This window comes from Scyliorhinus torazame, chromosome 1 (genome assembly GCF_047496885.1).
Source record: "Scyliorhinus torazame isolate Kashiwa2021f chromosome 1, sScyTor2.1, whole genome shotgun sequence".
In the NCBI taxonomy this organism is placed as follows: Eukaryota; Metazoa; Chordata; class Chondrichthyes; order Carcharhiniformes; family Scyliorhinidae; genus Scyliorhinus; species Scyliorhinus torazame.
This window is the reverse complement of record NC_092707.1, coordinates 113514855-113533218: the sequence shown is the minus strand read 5'-3', so window position 1 is coordinate 113533218 and position 18364 is coordinate 113514855. Positions and strand designations below refer to the sequence as shown.

The 18364-nt window shown below is 48.2% G+C and overlaps 1 protein-coding gene across 3 annotated transcripts in view; it reads left to right on the top strand.

The window, feature by feature from the left end:
* LOC140411087 (tumor necrosis factor alpha-induced protein 3-like) overlaps window positions 1–18364 on the top strand; it is a 112073-nt gene that overhangs the window by 19846 nt on the left and 73863 nt on the right. For all 3 annotated transcript variants that reach the window (XM_072500133.1, XM_072500116.1, XM_072500125.1), the window contains exon 4: window positions 17803–17944. In XM_072500133.1, coding sequence (XP_072356234.1) covers window positions 17803–17944 — 142 coding nt within the window. The remainder of the gene's footprint in view (window positions 1–17802; window positions 17945–18364) is intronic.

Genomic DNA, 18364 nt, shown 5'->3' with positions numbered 1-18364 from the left:
GTCCCTCATTTCCCTATATATATCTGACACCTTGCCATCCCCCACCCATGTCTTTGAGATCACTCTGTCCTGCACCTCTTGTGTCGGGAGCTGCGGGAATTCCCTCACCTGTTGCCTCGCAAAAGCCCTCAGTTGCATATACCTGAATGTATTCCCTTGGGGCAACCCATATTTCTCGGTCAGCGCTCCCAGACTCGCGAACTTCCCATCCACAAACAGATCTTTCAGTTGCGTTATTCCTGCTCTTTGCCACATTCCATATCCCCCATCCATTCCCCCCGGGGCAAACCTATGATTGTTTCTTATCGGGGACCCCCCCAAGGCTCCAGTCTTTCCCCTATGCCGTCTCCACTGTCCCCAAATCTTCAGTGTAGCCACCACCACCGGGCTTGTGGTGTAGTTCCTCGGTGAGAACGGCAATGGGGCTGTCACCATAGCCTGTAGGCTAGTCCCCCTACAGGACGCCCTCTCTAATCTCTTCCACGCCGCTCCCTCCTCCTCTCCCATCCACTTACTCACCATTGAAATATTAGCGGCCCAATAATACTCACTTAGGCTCGGTAGTGCCAGCCCCCCCCTATCCCTGCTACGCTGTAAGAATCCCTTCCTCACTCTCGGGGTCTTCCCGGCCCACACAAAACCCATGATGCTCTTTTCAATCCTTTTAAAAAAAGCCTTCGTGATCACCACCTGGAGGCACTGAAACACAAAGAGGAATCTCGGGAGGACCACCATCTTAACCGCCTGCACCCTCCCTGCCAGTGACAGGGATACCATATCCCATCTCTTGAAATCCTCCTCCATCTGTTCCACCAACCGCGTTAAATTTAACCTATGCAATGTGCCCCAATTCTTAGCTATCTGGATCCCCAGGTAACGAAAGTCCCTTGTTACCTTCCTCAACGGTAGGTCCTCTATTTCTCTACTCTGCTCCCCTGGATGCACCACAAACAACTCACTTTTCCCCATGTTCAATTTATACCCTGAAAAATCCCCAAACTCCCCAAGTATCCGCATTATTTCTGGCATCCCCTCCGCCGGGTCCGCCACGTATAGTAGCAAATCGTCCGCATACAAAGATACCCGGTGTTCTTCTCCTCCCCTAAGTACTCCCCTCCACTTCTTGGAACCCCTCAACGCTATCGCCAGGGGCTCAATCGCCAGTGCAAACAATAATGGGGACAGAGGGCATCCCTGCCTTGTCCCTCTATGGAGCCGAAAATATGCAGATCCCCGTCCATTCGTGACCACGCTCGCCACTGGGGCCCTATACAACAGCTGCACCCATCTAACATACCCCTCTCCAAAACCAAATCTCCTCAACACCTCCCACAAATAATCCCACTCCACTCTATCAAATGCTTTCTCGGCATCCATCGCCACTACTATCTCCGTTTCTCCCTCTGGTGGGGCCATCATCATTACCCCTAACAACCTCCATATATTCGTGTTCAGCTGTCTCCCCTTCACAAACCCAGTTTGGTCCTCGTGGACCACCCCCGGGACACATTCCTCTATTCTCATTGCCATTACCTTGGCCAGGACCTTGGCATCTACATTTAGGAGGGAAATAGGTCTACAGGACCCAATGCGGGTCCTTTTCCTTTAAGTTTGCAGACGACACAAAGGTTGGTGGAATTGCGGATAGCGATGAGGACTGTCTGAGGATACAGCAGGATTTAGATTGTCTGGAGACTTGGGCGGAGAGATGGCAGATGGAGTTTAATCCGGACAAATGTGAGGTAATGCATTTTGGAAGGTCTAATACAGGTAGGGAGTATACAGTGAATGGTAGAACCCTCAAGAGTATTGAAAGTCAAAGAGATCTAGGAGTACAGGTCCACAGGTCATTGAAAGGGGCAACACAGGTGGAGAAGGTAGTCAAGAAGGCATACGGCATGCTTGCCTTCATTGGCCGGGGCATTGAGTATAAGAATTGGCAAGTCATGTTGCAGCTGTATAGAACCTTAGTTAGGCCACACTTGGAGTATAGTGTTCAATTCTGGTCGCCACACTACCAGAAGGATGTGGAGGCTTTAGAGAGGGTGCAGAAGAGATTTACCAGAATGTTGCCTGGTATGGAGGGCATAAGCTATGAGGAGCGATTGAATAAACTCGGTTTGTTCTCACTGGAACGAAGGAGGTTGAGGGGCGACCTGATAGAGGTATACAAAATTATGAGGGGCATAGACAGAGTGGATAGTCAGAGGCTTTTCCCCAGGGTAGAGGGGTCAATTACTAGGGGGCATAGGTTTAAGGTGAGAGGGGCAAGGTTTAGAGTAGATGTACGAGGCAAGTTTTTTACGCAGAGGGTAGTGGGTACCTGGAACTCGCTACCGGAGGAGGTAGTGGAAGCAGGGACGATAGGGACATTTAAGGGGCATCTTGACAAATATATGAATAGGATGGGAATAGAAGGATACGGACCCAGGAAGTGTAGAAGATTGTAGTTTAGTCGGGCAGTATGGTCGGCACGGGCTTGGAGGGCCGAAGGGCCTGTTCCTGTGCTGTACATTTCTTTGTTCTTTGTTCTTTAAGAGAAGCGATATCGTTGCTTCAGACATAGTCGGGGGCAGTTGTCCCCTTTCCTTTGCCTCATTAAAGGTCCTCGTCAGTACCGGGGCGAGCAAGTCCACATATTTTCTATAGAATTCGACTGGGAATCCATCCGGTCCCGGGGCCTTTCCCGCCTGCATGCTCCTAATTCCTTTCACCACTTCTTCTACCTCGATCTGTGCTCCCAGTCCCACCCTTTCCTGCTCTTCCACCTTGGGAAATTCCAGCCGATCCAAGAAGCCCATCATTCTCTCCCTCCCATCCGGGGGTTGAGCTTCATATAATTTTTTATAAAATGTCTTGAACACTCCATTCACTCTCTCCGCTCCCCGCTCCATCTCTCCTTCCTCATCCCTCACTCCCCCTATTTCCCTCGCTGCTCCCCTTTTCCTCAATTGGTGTGCCAGCAACCTGCTCGCCTTCTCCCCATATTCGTACTGTACACCCTGTGCCTTCCTCCATTGTGCCTCTGCAGTGCCTGTAGTCAGCAAGTCAAATTCTACATGTAGCCTTTGCCTTTCCCTGTACAGTCCCTCCTCCGGTGCTTCCGCATATTGTCTGTCCACCCTCAAAAGTTCTTGCAGCAACCGCTCCCGTTCCTTACTCTCCTGCTTCCATTTATGTGCCCTTATTGATATCAGCTTCCCTCTAACCACCGCCTTCAACGCCTCCCAGACCACTCCCACCTGGACCTCCCCATTATCATTGAGTTCCAAGTACTTTTCAATGCACCCCCTCACCCTTAGACACACCCCCTCATCTGCCATTAGTCCCATGTCCATTCTCCAGGGTGGGCGCCCTCCTGTTTCCTCCCCAATCTCCAAGTCCACCCAGTGTGGAGCGTGATCCGAAATGGCTATAGCCGTATACTCCGTTCCCCTCACCTTCGGGATCAATGCCCTACCCAGCACAAAAAGGTCTATTCGCGAGTAGACTTTATGGACATAGGAGAAAAACGAGAATTCCTTACTCCTAGGTCTGCTCAATCTCCACGGGTCTACACCTCCCATCTGCTCCATAAAATCTTTAAGTACCTTGGCTGCTGCCGGCCTCCTTCCAGTCCTGGACTTCGACCTATCCAGCTCTGGTTCCAACACCGTATTAAAATCTCCCCCCATTATCAGCTTTCCCATCTCTAGGTCCGGAATGCGTCCTAGCATCCGCCTCATAAAATTGGCATCATCCCAGTTCGGGGCATATACGTTTACCAAAACCACCGTCTCCCCCTGTAGTTTGCCACTCACCATCACGTATCTGCCCCCGTTATCCGCCACTATAGTCTTTGCCTCGAACATTACCCGCTTCCCCACTAATATAGCCACCCCCCTGTTTTTCGCATCTAGCCCCGAATAGAACACCTGCCCCACCCATCCTTTGCGTAGCCTAACCTGGTCTATCAGTTTCAGGTGCGTTTCCTGTAACATAACCACATCTGCCTTAAGTTTCTTAAGGTGTGCGAGTACCCGTGCCCTCTTTATCGGCCCGTTCAGCCCTCTCACGTTCCACGTGATCAGCCGAGTTGGGGGGCTTCCTACCCCCCCCCCCCCTTGTCGATTAGCCATCACCTTTTTCCAGCTCCTCACCCGGTTCCCACGCAGCTGTATCTCCCCCAGGCGGTGCCCCCCCGCCCATCCTCTCCCATACCAGCTCCCCCCACTCCCCAGCAGCAGCAACCCAGTAATTCCCCCCTCCCACCCCCCCACCCCCCCGCTAGATCCCCCGCTAGCGTAATTACTCCCCCCATGTTGCTCCCAGAAGTCAGCAAACTCTGGCTGACCTCGGCTTCCCCCCGTGACCTCGGCTCGCACCGTGCGACGCCCCCTCCTTCCTGCTTCTCTATTCCCGCCATGATTATCATAGCGCGGGAACCAAGCTCCCTTGGCCCCGCCCCCAATGGCCAACGCCCCATCTCCTCCACCTCCCCTCCTCCCCCCATCACCACCTGTGGGAGAGAGAAAAGTTACCACATCGCAGGATTAGTACATAAAACCCCTCTTTGCCCCCCACATTCGCCCCACCACTTTGTTCGAACGTTCTTTTTAATAACCCGCTCATTCCAGTTTTTCTCCCACAATAAAAGTCCACGCTTCATCCGCCGTCTCAAAGTAGTGGTGCCTCCCTCGATATGTGACCCACAGTCTTGCCGGTTGCAGCATTCCAAATTTTATCTTCTTTTTATGAAGCACCGCCTTGGCCCGATTAAAGCTCGCCCTCCTTCTCGCCACCTCCGCACTCCAGTCTTGATAAACGCGGATCACCGCGTTCTCCCATTTACTGCTCCGAGTTTTCTTCGCCCATCTAAGGACCATTTCTCTATCCTTAAAACGGAGGAATCTCACCACTATGGCTCTGGGAATTTCTCCTGCTCTCGGTCCTCGCGCCATCACTCGGTATGCTCCCTCCACCTCCAACGGACCCGCCGGGGCCTCCGCTCCCATTAACGAGTGCAGCATCGTGCTCACATATGCCCCGACGTCCGCTCCCTCCACACCTTCAGGAAGACCAAGAATCCTCAGGTTGTTCCTCCTTGCGTTGTTTTCCAGTGCCTCCAACCTTTCCACACATCGTTTCTGATGTGCCTCCTGCGTCTCCGTCTTCACCACCAGGCCCTGTATGTCGTCCTCATTCTCGGCTGCCTTTGCCTTCACGACCCGAAGCTCCCGCTCCTGGGTCTTTTGTTCCTCCTTTAGCCCTTCGATCGCCTGTAGTTTCGGGGCCAACAGCTCTGTCTTCATTTCCTTTTTGATCTCTTCCACACAGCATTTCAAGAACTCTTGTTGTTCAGGGCCCCATGTTAAACTGCCACCTTCCGACGCCATCTTGGTTTTTGCTTGCCTTCCTTGCCGCTGTTCTAAAGGATCCACTGCAATCTGGCCACTTTCTCCTCCTTTTTCCATCCGTATCCAGGGGGGATTCCCTTCTGGTTTACCGCACAGTGTTTTTAGCCGTCAAAATTGCCGTTGGGGCTCCTATCAAGAGCCCAAAAGTCCGTTTCACAGGGAGCTGCCGAAACGTGCGACTCAGCTGGTCATCGCCGCACCCGGAACTGTTTTATTACTTTCAATAACAACATCTGTAAACTTGTTACTGTGGTTCGTTCATTACCCTTTAACCTGTGGACTCAGCCCTAACACTATCTTGGAGAGGCACTCAGCACATGGTGATTGTCTGAGTGGCTTGCTGTGAGCTCTGTGCCCTGAGCTGTCTCCTGCTGGAATGAGAGGGAACTGTGGTGTTCCCCGTTTTATAGTGCGTGTGCCCTTGCTTGTGATTGGCTGTGATGTTGCGTGTGTGTTGATTGGTCCGTTGATCTGTCCATCAGTGTGTATGTGTGTTTGCACCATGATGTTTATCTGAATATCATGACAAGGGCCAATTTAGCGTGGCCAATCCACCTACCCTGCACATCTTTGGGTTGTGAGAGTGAGTCCCACGCAGACATGGGGAGAATGTGCAAACTCCACACGGACAGTGACCCAGAGCCGTGAACGAACCTGGGACCTCGGCGCCGTGAGGCAGCAGCGCTAAATACTGTGCCACCGTGCTGCCCTCATTTTCAGTTACATTTAATGCGACAGGTGAACTTGCCTGGCCCTCACAATCTCACTTGCTTTGTCATTCAATATTACATTTCTGCTAGGGATTTCAGCTGACTATTTAAGTTCTCGCTGCATCCTTTGAAAAAATCAAGAGGTTTGTCCACAAACTCTCCATGCTTAGACTTCAAATGCCTTTGAAATTTTGAAGGCTTTAAACTTTAATTTACCAGTGCTTCCTTGCATGTAACACACATGGGCTGTGCATCCTGATTTGCACTGGCGCAATTAACGAAGCCACACGTCAAGAAATCATTTTTAAATTGCTTTGTTCCCGATTTCAGTTTTTTCTTTGTTGGCTGTTCACCAGAGGCCCTGGAGCTCGGCATACAGCTCACATCAGCACTGCTTTGTCCTTCAGTGGACTCTCTTGAGCATCGCTCTCCAGCAGATTCAGTTGTGGGACCCTGGCCTGTTTGTGACTCTGGCCCTCTCTTCCTTATTTCAAAATAACGCATCTTCAGTTCTTCACACGGTCCTGTTACCTTGCTTTTTGGCAGCTACAAAATGGAGAAATTTCTTCCCCGTGATTTTGCGGTCCTCAGCATGGATGTACAGGGCATGTGACGTCAGTGTACATGTCAGGCTTGTGTCCTGCTCGCTGTCACCACTTCTGGCGGAAAGACTCCATTGTTTCTGTTTAAAGGCTGGTCGTGGCCGTCATTCTGACAAGTCGGTTGCGGCCATTGGGCGCTTCTCGCACGGTAGCATAGTGGTTAGCACAGTTGCTTCACTACTCCAGGGTCCCAGGTTCGATTCCCGGCTTGGGTCACTGTCTGTGCGGGGTCTGCACGTTCTCCCCGTGTGTGCGTGTGTTTCCTCCAGGTGCTCCGGTTTCCTTCCACAGTCCAAAGATGTGCAGGTTAGGTAGATTGGCCATGATAAATTGACCTTAGTGTCCAAAAAGGTTAGGTTGTGTTACGGGGATAAAGGGGATAGGGTGGAGGTGTGGGGCTTAAATGGGGTGCTCATTCCAAGGGCCAGTGCAGACTCGATGGGCTGAATGGTCTCCTTTTGCACTGTAAATTCTATGATTCGGAACTCCGTGACCAATCACGACCCTGAGTTTGAAAACCCCAGCTATAGATGGTACACTGTGACTGTTCCGACACCACTCAGACTGCAGCAGTTCAAGAAGGCAGCTCACCACCACCTTCTCTTTACCAAAATACACGAGATTCTGGGGTGGTCCCACGGGATTGGAAATGAGCAAACATGACACCACTGTTTAAAAAAGGAGGTGGGTAGAAAGCGGGTCATTATAGGACAGTGAGCTAACTTTGGTAGTAGGGAAGATGCTGGAATCTATCATCAAGGAAGAAATAGTGAAGCATCTGGATGGAAATTGTCCCATTGGGCAGACGCAGCATGGGTTCATAAAGGGCAGGTCATGCCTAACTAATTTAGTGGAATTTTTTGAGGACATTACCAGTGTGGTAGACAACGGGGAGCCAATGTATGTGGTATATCTGGATTTCCAGAAATCTTTTGACAAGGTGCCACACAAAAGGTTGCTGCATGAGGGCAGCACGGTGGCACAGTGGGTTAGCCCTGCTGCCTCACGGTGCTGAGGTCCCAGGTTCGATCCCGGCCCTGGGTTACTGTCTGTGTGAAGCTTGCACATTCTCCCCGTGTTTGCGTGGGTTTCGCCTCCACAACCCAAAGATGTGCAGGGTAGGTGGTTTGGCCACACTAATTTGCCCCTTAATTGGAAAAAATGAATTGGGTACTCTAAATTTATTTTAAAAAAGGTTGCTTCATAAGATAAAGATGCATGGCATTAAGGGTAAAGTAGTAGCATGGATTGAGGATTGGTTAATTAATAGAAAGCAAAGAATGGGGATTAATGGGTGTTTCTCTGGTTGGCAATAAGTAGCTTGTGGTGTCCCTCAGGGATCAGTGTTGGGCCCACAACTGTTCACAATTTACATAGATGATTTGCAGTTGGGGACCAAGTGCAATGTGTCCAAGTTTGCAGACGACACAAAGATGAGTGGTAAAGCAAAAAGTGTAGAGGACACTGGAAGTCTGCAGAGGGATTTGGATAGTTTGAGTGAATGGGCTAGGGTCTAGCAGATAGAATACAATGTTGACAAATGTGAGGTTATCCATTTTGGTAGGAACAGTAGCAAAAGGGATTATTATTTAAATGATAAAATATTAAAACATGCTGCTGTGCAGAGGGACCTGGGTGTCCTAGTGTATGAGTCGCAAAAAGTTGGTTTACAGGTGCAACAGATGATTAAGAAGGCGCATGGAATTTTGTCCTTCATTTCTAGAGGGTTGGAGTTTAAGACTAGGGAGGTTATGCTGTATAAGTTGTTAGTGAGGCCCCACCTGGAGTATTGCGTTCAGTTTTGGTCTCCTTACCTGAGAAAGGACGTACTGGCATTGGAGGGTGTGCAGAGGAGATTCACTAGGTTAATCCCAGAGTTGAGGGAGTTGGATTACGAGGAGAGGTTGAGTAGACTGGAACTGTACTCTTTGGTATTTAGAAGGGTGCGAGGGGATCTTATAGAAACATATAAGATTATGAAGGCAATAGATAGGATAGATGCGGGTAGGTTGTTTCCACTGGCGGGTGAAAGCAGAACTAGGGGCATAGCCTCAAAATAAGGGGAAGTAGATTTAGGACTGGGTTTAGGAGGAACATCTTCACCCTGTGAATCTATGGAATTCCTTGCCCAATGAAGCAGTTGAGGCTCCTTCATTAAATGTTTTCAAGATAAAGATAGATAGTTTTTTGAAGAATAAAGGAATAAAGGGTTATGATGTTCGGGCCGGAAAGTGGAGCTGAGTCCACAAAAGATCAGCCATGATCTCATTGAATGGCGGAGCAGGTTCGAAGGGCCAGATGGCCTACTCCTGCTCCTAGTTCTTATGTTCTTATGTTCTCAAGGGCAATTAGGGATGGGCAATAAATGCTGGCCCAGCCAACATCGCGTGACCAAATAAAAATAAAATTCCACTCCCTTCAATCCACCATTGTCAGCCATGCCTTCAGTTACTTTTATTTTTAAAATCTTTTTATTGGCATTTCCCATATTTATAAACAGTGCAGTCTTTTGGTACCTCATCTATCTTGGTGGTTTAAAAAAAAATCTTATTAGGTTACTCCTTGTTGCTGGCCTCGAACTGGTTTTGGAACAGACCGACAAACTGCCCCCAAGTATCCAGGAAGCCTTCCTCTGACCCTCGGATGGCATACTTAACCTTCTGCAGGTGGAGAAATTCCGAAAGGTCAGCGAGCCAGTCTGCAGCTGTGGGTGGTGCTGACGATCGCCAGCCGAGCAGGATTCTCTGGCATGCGATTAGGGAAGCGAAAGCTTCCTTGTAGGCCCCCTTCCCCATGTGTAACTCTGGCTGCTCCGATACCCCGAAGATTGCCACTATTGGGAATGGCTTCACCCTCACCCCCACAACCTTGGACATTGCCTCGGAGAAGGCTGTCCAAAACCCAGCAAGTTTGGGACAAGCCCAAAACATGTGGGTGTGGTTGGCCGGGCCCCTCTGGCACCGCTCCCATTTGTCCTCCCCCTCCGGGAAGAACCTGCTCATTCGGGTTCTGGTCAGGTGCGCTCTGTGCACCACTTTGAGCTGCATTAGGCTTAGCCTTACGCAGGAGGAGGTGGAGTTCACCCTGTTCAGTGCTTCGCTCCAGAGTCTCCACCCTATCTCTGACCCCAGTTCATCCTCCCATTTTTGACTGGTCTCATCCAGTGGAGCCCAGGCTCTGTCCAGTAGCTGTCCGTATATTTTCCCACATAGCCTTCCCTTCTCATTGCCTGTGCTTATCAGGTCCTCTAGTAGTGTGCTTTCTGGGGCACCGGGGTACCCTACCGTCTCTTTGCGGAGGAAGTGTTTTATTTGGAGGTGTCTCATTTCCTGTCCTTTTGCTAACCTCCACTTCCTCATCAGTTCGTCTAGTGTCACCAGTCTGTGCCCTACGTAGAAGTCCCGACCGTCAATGTGCCCCCGTCCCACCGCCATCTTTTGAAAGTGGTATCCAGCATGGCTGGGGGGGAATCTGTGATTGCCGCATATGGGAGCCATGGGGGACATTTTGGTTATCCCAAAGTGTTGCCTGAGCTGGGTCCACGTTCTCAGCATGGCCACTACCACTGGGCTCGTTGTGTATCTTGTTGAGGAGGATGGGAGTGTTGCTGTGGCCAGGGCCCGGAGGGTCGTTCCTTTACAGGATGCCTCCTCCATTTGTACTCAATCTGTGTCGGGTTCTTGTACCCATCCCCTCACTCTTTCTGCCGTTGCTGCCCAGTGGTAGTATTGTAGGTTTGGTAAGGCCAAGCCGCCTTTGAATTTCCTTCTTTGCAGTGCCTGTTTGGGAATTAGAACATAGAACATAGAACATTACAGCGCAGTACAGGCTCTTCGACCCTCGATGTTGCGCCGACCTGCGAAACCACTCTAAAGCCCATCTACACTATTCCCTTATCATCCATATGTCTATCCAATGACCATTTGAATGTCCTTAGTGTTGGCGAATCCACTACTGTTGCAGGCTGGGTATTCCATGCCCTTACTACTCTCTGAGTAAAGAACCTACCTCTGACATCTGTCTTATATCTATCTCCCCTCAATTTAAAGCTATGTCCCCTCGTGCTAGACATCACCATCCGAGGAAAAAGGCTCTCACAGTCCACCCTATCCAATCCTCTGATCATCTTGTATGCCTCAATTAAGTCACCTCTTAACCTTCTTCTCTCTAACGAAAACAGCCTCAAGTCCCTCAGCCTTTCCTCATAAGATCGTCCCTCCATACCAGGCAACATTCTGGTAAATCTCCTCTGCACCCTTTCCAATGCTTCCACATCCTTCCTATAATGCGGCGACCAGAATTGCACGCAATACTCCAAATGCGACCGCACCAGAATTTTGTACAGCTGCAACATGACCTCATGGCTCCGAAACTCAATCCCTCTACCAATAAAAGCTAACACACCGTACGCCTTCTTAACAACCCTCTCAACCTGGGTGGCAACTTTCAGGGATCTATGTACATGGACACCCAGATCTCTCTGCTCATCACACTGCCAAGAATCTTACCATTAGCCCAGTCCTCTGTCTTCCTGTTATTTCTTCCAAAAAGAATCACCTCACACTTTTCTGCATTAAACTCCATTTGCCACCTCTCAGCCCAGCGCTGCAGCTTATCCATGTCCCTCTATAACTTGTAACATCCTTCCGCACTGTCCACAACTCCACCGACTTTAGTGTCATCTGCAAATTTACTCACCCATCCTTCTACGCCCTCCTCCAGGTCATTTATAAAAATGACAAACAGCAGTGGCCCCAAAACAGATCCTTGTGGTACACCACTAGTAACTGGACTCCAGTCTGAACATTTCCCATCAACCACCACCCTTTGTTTTCTTCCAGCTAGCCAATTTCTGATCCAAACTGCTAAATCACCCTGAATCCCATGCCTCCGTATTTTCTGCAGTAGCCTACCGTGGGGAACCTTATCAAACGCTTTACTGTAATCCATATACACCACATCAACTGCTTTACCCTCATCCACCTGTTTGGTCACCTTCTCAAAGAACTCAATGAGGTTTGTGAGGCACGACCTACCCTTCACAAAACTGTGTTGACTATCTCTAATCAAATTATTCCTTTCCAGGTGATTATACACCCTATCTCTTATAACCCTTTCCAAGATTTTGCCCACAACAGAAGTAAGGCTCACTGGTCTATAGTTACCGGGGTTGTCACTACTCCCCTTCTTGAACAAGGGGACAACATTTGCTATCCTCCAGTCTTCTGGCACTATTCCTGTAGACAAAGATGACTTAAAGATCAAAGCCAAAGGCTCAGCAATCTCCTCCCTAGCTTTCCAGAGAATCCTAGGATAAATCCCATCCGGCCCAGGGGACTTATCTATTTTCACACTTTCCAGAATTGTTAACACCTCCTCCTCATGAACCTCAAGCCCTTCTAGTCTAGTAGCCTGAATCTCAGTATTCTCCTCGACAACACTATCTTTTTCCTGTGTGAATACTGACGAAAAATATTCATTTAGCACCTCTCCTATCTCCTCGGACTCCATGCACACGCCGCTCCTGTCCTTGACTGGCCCTACTCTTACCCTAGTCATTCTTTTATTCCTGACATATCTATAGAAAGCTTTAGGGTTATCCGTGGTCCTACCTGCCAATGACTTCCCATGTCCCCTCCTGGCTCTTCTTAGCTCTCTCTTTAGGTCCTTCCTAGCTAACTTGTAACTCTCGAGCGCCCGAACTGAACCTTCATGTCTCATCTTTACATAAGTCTCCTTCTTCCTCTTGACAAGTGTTTCGACTGCTTTAGTAAACCACGGTTCCCTTGCTCAACCACTTCCTCCCTGCCTGACAGGTACATACTTATCAAGGACACGCAGTAGCTGTTCCTTGAACAAGCTCCACTCCATTGTGCCCATCCCCTGCAGTTTTCCTCTCCATCCGATGCATTCTAAGTCTTGCCTCATCGCATCATAATTGCCTTTCCCCCAGATATAACTCTTGCCCTGCGGTATATACCTATCCCTTTCCATCACTAAAGTAAACGTAATCGAATTGTGGTCACTATCACCAAAGTGCTCACCGACCTCCAAATCTAACACCTGTCCTGGTTCATTACCCAGTACCAAATCCAAAATGGCCTCGCCTCTCGTTGGCCTATCTACATACTGTGTCAGGAAACCCTCCTGCACACATTGGACAAAAACAAACCCATCTAAAGTACTTGAGCTATAGCGTCTCCAGTCAATATTTGGAAAGTTAAAGTCCCCCATAACAACTACCCTGTTGCTTTCGCTCCTATCCAGAAGCATCTTTGCAATCCTTTCCTCTGCATCTCTGGAACTTTTCGGAGGCCTATAGAAAACCCCTAACAGGGTGACCTCTCCTTTCCTGTTTCTAACCTCAGCCCATACTACCTTTGTCGACGAGTCCTCATCAAACGTCCTTTCTGCCACCGTAATACTGTCCTTGACTAACAATGCCACCCTCCCCCTCTTTTACCACCTTCCCTGAGCTTACTGAAATATCTAAACCCCGGTACCTGCAACAACCATTCCTGTCCCTGCTCTATCCATGTCTCCGAAATGGCCATAACATCGAAGTCCCAGGTACCAACCCATGCCGCAAGTTCACCCACCTTATTCCGGATGCTCCTGGCATTGAAGAAGACACACTTTAAACCACCTTCCTGCCTGCCGGTACACTCCTGCAACTTTGAAACCTTACTCATAACCTCACTACTCTCAACCTCCTTTGTACTGGAGCTACAATTCAGGTTCCCAAGCCCCTGCTGAACTAATTTAAACCCTCCCGAAGAGCATTAGCAAATTTCCCCCCCCCAGGGTATTGGTACCCCTCTGGTCCAGGTGTAGACCATCCCGTTTGTAGAGGTCCCACCGACCTCAGAATGATTCCCAATTATCCAGAAATCTGAAACCCTCCCTCCTGCACCATCCCTGTAGCCACGTGTTCAACTGTTGTCTCTCCCTATTCCTCGTCTCGCTATCACGTGGCACGGGTAACAATCCAGAGATAATAACTGTCCTAGATCTAAGTTTCCACCCTAGCTCCCTGAATTCCTGCCTTACATCCCTATCCCTTTTCCTACCTATGTCGTTGGTACCTATGTGGACCATGATTTGGGGCTGTTTCCCCTCCCCTCTCGGGTTCTTACCCCCCCCCCCCCCCCCCCACACAAACGCTGTCTACGTTTTGGAAAAAGGTCTTGGGGATGAAGATCGTTATGGATCTAAACAGGAAGAGGAACCTTGGCAGTACGTTCATCTTAATCGTCTGCGCTCTCCCTGCCAGGGAGAGTTGGAGTGAGCCTCACCTTTGATGGTCTCTTCTTACTTCCTCCACCAGGCTGGTCAGGTTCCACTTGTGGATCTGTGTCCAGTCTCTGGCTATCCGGATATGCCTTCAGTTAGTTGGCCATTAGTTCTGGAATTCTCTTACTAAAAATCTCCACTTCTTCCTTCTCCTCCCACATTTTCAACCCATTCTGGCCAAGCTCTTTGTCATTCTTCCCAATATCCCCTCCTTTGGCTCAGTGCCAATTGTTATCGATTCAACTCCTGCCAATGCATTTGGGAAATGTTCTCATGTTCTCTCTCTTTTTCTTCATTTTGACTTTTTTCCAAATTAAATTTTTTTCATGGTTATTTTATTCCAAACACATTCAACAAAATAACATATCTCAACATCCAATCAAAGTATACAGTTTGTACATTTTTCTCCTTTTACATGTGACCCATTTTAAAGTGCCTCCTTAGCTGTTTCCAGATTTTTATAGATGGGTCTTCCACCGGACTTCCCGTATACCTCGTCAGAACGAGTGACAACGGGGTCGTCACCAGAGCCCTCAGGCTCATAACCTTACATAGCTCCTCCTCCAACTTGATCCACTCTGGCTCCTCCCCCTCCCACCATCTTCACACCTTCTCCACATTCGCTGCCCAATAATAATGCAACAAATTTGGGAGCGCCTCCACCCCCCCCCCCTTCCCACCCCTACCTTTGCAACAAAGCCCTCAGCACCCTCAGCACCTTCCCTGCCCACACAAATTCAAAAACTAGCACATCCACCCTCTGGAAAAAAGCCTTGGGGAGAAAAATCATGAGGGACTGAAACACAAATGCAATCTTGGTGGCGCATTCACCTTCACCACCTGCACCCTCCCCGCCAATGTCAGGTGTAGCGTATCCCACCTCTTAAGGTCCCCCTTGATTTCCTCAACCAACCTCGTCAGGTTCGACCTATGCATTGTAGCCCACTCATGCGTTACCTGGACCCCCAGATACTGAACCTCTCGCCACCTTAAATGTTTTCGCAAGTTACATGGGGTCACCACAAGGCAGCTTCATCACTCTTCATATTAGCCCTCAGTTTTGGCTTTGGCAACCAGATGCCCTTCTTGCCCCTCTCCATTTATCTGGGCAGGAGACCAGTACTGATGATACATGCTTGCTTGCATATGCCAGTGCCAGGGCTGGTTTAGTTCAGTGGGCTATACAGCTGATTTGTGATGCAGAACAAGGCCAGCAGCACGGGTTCAATTTCCGTACCAGCTGAGAATTCTGAATTCTCCCTCCGTGTACCCGAACAGGCGCTGGAATGTGGCTTTTCACAGTAACTTCATTGCAGTGTTAATGTAAGCCTACTTGTGACAATAAAATATTATTATTCTTCATATTATTATTATTGTTAAAAGTGCCATATAAATTCAAGTTGTTGTTCTGAAAAAGAGTTGCTCTAAATTCTACAGTTTGATGAGTTCAAGAGTCCATGTGATGTAAGTTTGGCTTGCTTCAATCTAGTTTTTAATGGACAAAGGTCAAAAACTGTCCTTATTTTGGTGAAAATTGGCATTGACAATTAGATTGGCCACTGGATAACTGGGAGGCCACATTATGGCTGGTGTGGGAGATGCTCCAAATCACATTCTGATCTTGGTGCTGAGACATTTTCTTGGGACTGAGTAGCGAGAGTATTACTTTAGACTTAGTTGTACTAAGAGTGTTCAGTGCTGACACTGGTGCCCTGGATGGGAGGCATTTCATTGCCCAACGCAACCATTCCTCATGACAATGAGCAGAAAGGCTTTTAAAAGTTCTTTATGAAATATTTAGGGCTTGTTCGAGAGAAGGTAAATAAAATGTGAGGAAAAAGTCAGTTACTGACTGAGATACTAGCAGGGTAAATAATACAAGGGTATTTCTGTTGTTTTATTTAAATCGTATTTTTAATGTGAAAGGCGTGCGGGGGATGTTGGGGGATTATAGCTGCATGTTTCCTGTTTTCTTTCACTATGTTTCCACCAGTAGATCTTTTATTTTGTGGTACAATGATCAAGAACATGAATAACACCAAATGTTCTCTCCTGAAATGTAATCTTGTGTCTTCCACCCTAACACAAATCTTCCCTTTTGTTCTTTTCCCACCTCCCGCTTTTGGCTTGCTGAAAACCTGTTGCATCTCTAATTTTTTCAAGCTCTGATGAAACGTCACCAGTCTGAAATGTTGGGCAGAATTTAATGCCCTCCCCTATGGCGGGTTATGTGGCAAGGGGGCTTTCAATCAGGTGGGAGGGTGGCCAGTGGGGACCCCACTGCCTCCGTCCCAATCAGGTCATTGGCGTGAAAGCCCATTGTACGGCCTTCCCATTCTGTGCCCAATTCAGGCCCGAAAGTGGGCAATTAATGCTCACTCAAAAGCCTCACCCAGACATCACTGGGATTAACACAGCAATTGGCAGAGTCTCGCCATGCAAAGTGCAAGACAAGCAACCCTGTTGGGTTCACTTGTGATCTCCCTTTTCCAAAGGTGATCAGTGCTTGATCAAGGAAACCATGAAGAGGGGGGCCTGCTTAGAGCCGTCCATCCTGTCCTTATTGCTGACTCTCCAACCACCTCCCCCCTTTCCCCCATGGTCTCCAACCTGCGAACCCCCCCCCCCCCTGTCAATCACCTGTGTCTGGATCCCTCCATAAACTTGGGCCTTGCGTGGGTGTAGTACTAGCAGCAGCCACTGCCTTCCCAGTGGGGCTGCCATTCAATAGAGTTGGCCTCTAATTGGCTGGTAGCTCTTGGTAGGCTGGACATCTGCCCGTGGAATCCCTTGGGAAGGCCCACCACTGTCTACTTAACTGCTTGAGTGAAACACAATTCAGTGTTTCTTCCCAAATGAGGGGATTTTGCCAGCTCTCCAGCCGATGGTTAAGACCTCTGTTGCCCTCATTAAATCCAGCCTGTAAACTCTATTTCTTTCCTGCTAGATACTGTCAGGCCTACTGAATGGTTCCAATATTTTCTGTTTTTATGTTCCCCACAATATTATTTAAAAAACTTGCAAAATGTCAGACTGGATGTGATCTATTGGGGGGAAAAGCAGAAAATGCTGGAAACACTTGACAGGCCATTCAGTATCTCTAGAGAGAGAAACAGAGTTAACATTTTGGATCAATGACCTTTAATCAGAACAGCCTTTAGTTTTTTTAAATACCTTAATTGTTTTGCACCCCAAAGTTGACCTTTTCATTGTTGTATTCAGTCTATGCCTCAACTATTCCAGGTCTGGTTTCATTTACTGATTTTGATGCACTATGTTTAGATCAGATGGTGTTTTATCCTATTTTCTAGCTGAGATGGCAATGGTGTAATTTGTTACCATGGTCCCTCTCTCGGCAGCTCTTGTGCCAGGAATTACAGACAGGTTATAAGAGGTACCTAAGATTAATCACCTTCCCTCCTTGGTGCCCTCCGGAGTCTGTAAGAGCACCAACGCACTGTCCCACTGCATCCACTTTTATTATTAAACATGGTACATTCTTGAAAAGCAAACCATTTGAAGTTTGGCCTTATCGGCAACCTTGTAAATAGGGCTGGAGCCATAAGCTTTCCACACAAGTTGGTAGAAGTCTAATAAAGATCAAATTCCCAATTTGACCCCTTTTCCTGTAAAGATGAGGTGTTATTTTGGGGAAATGAGTGTATTCCATTTGTCCTCAGGAATTGTGCACAATTAATTGAATGTTGAGACATCAGTATGTCGGGGGCTAATTTGCTGTTTTGTATAAGTGGTACGATCTAATTTTCTTGATTACTTTTCTGTTGCATTAATGTTTTTCAGATTTGGGATCAAGAATGGCTGAATGTAATTAAATCTGCGGATCCTCGGTCTTCTGCAGGCCAGGCTTTTACAAACATGTATCAGGATGTCCACATATTTGTATTAGCCAACATTATCAGGCGGCCTATTGTTGTCATTGTCGGTGAGTTAAAAAACGGAAAGGAAGGAAAACAAATGAAATTCAATTGTAAACTGGCATCTCGTCCAATCAGTTCAGATAAAATATATATTTTTATTTTAATGAAATCGGCATGTAATTCTGTGGCTCCAGGTAAGTTTTTCCTTGTTCCTTTCCTGAAGTTGCTGATATTCTGCTAAACATTTCCATACATACCCAATGATATCTTGCTCAGATACCCATTCTCCAAGTCTGAGCCGAGACAATAAGTATCAGAAAGCTATTCAACCATGAGGATGCTTTGCAGCGGAGCCTTACACTGTTCACGTTAAAGGGACATTGAGACATTGAGTCCAAATGCAGCACCTGAAGCCCTTTCCCCACTGTCCCTTGGGATCAGCTAATAAAACACAAGCCATGAATTAAATACCGGACTCTGTGCAG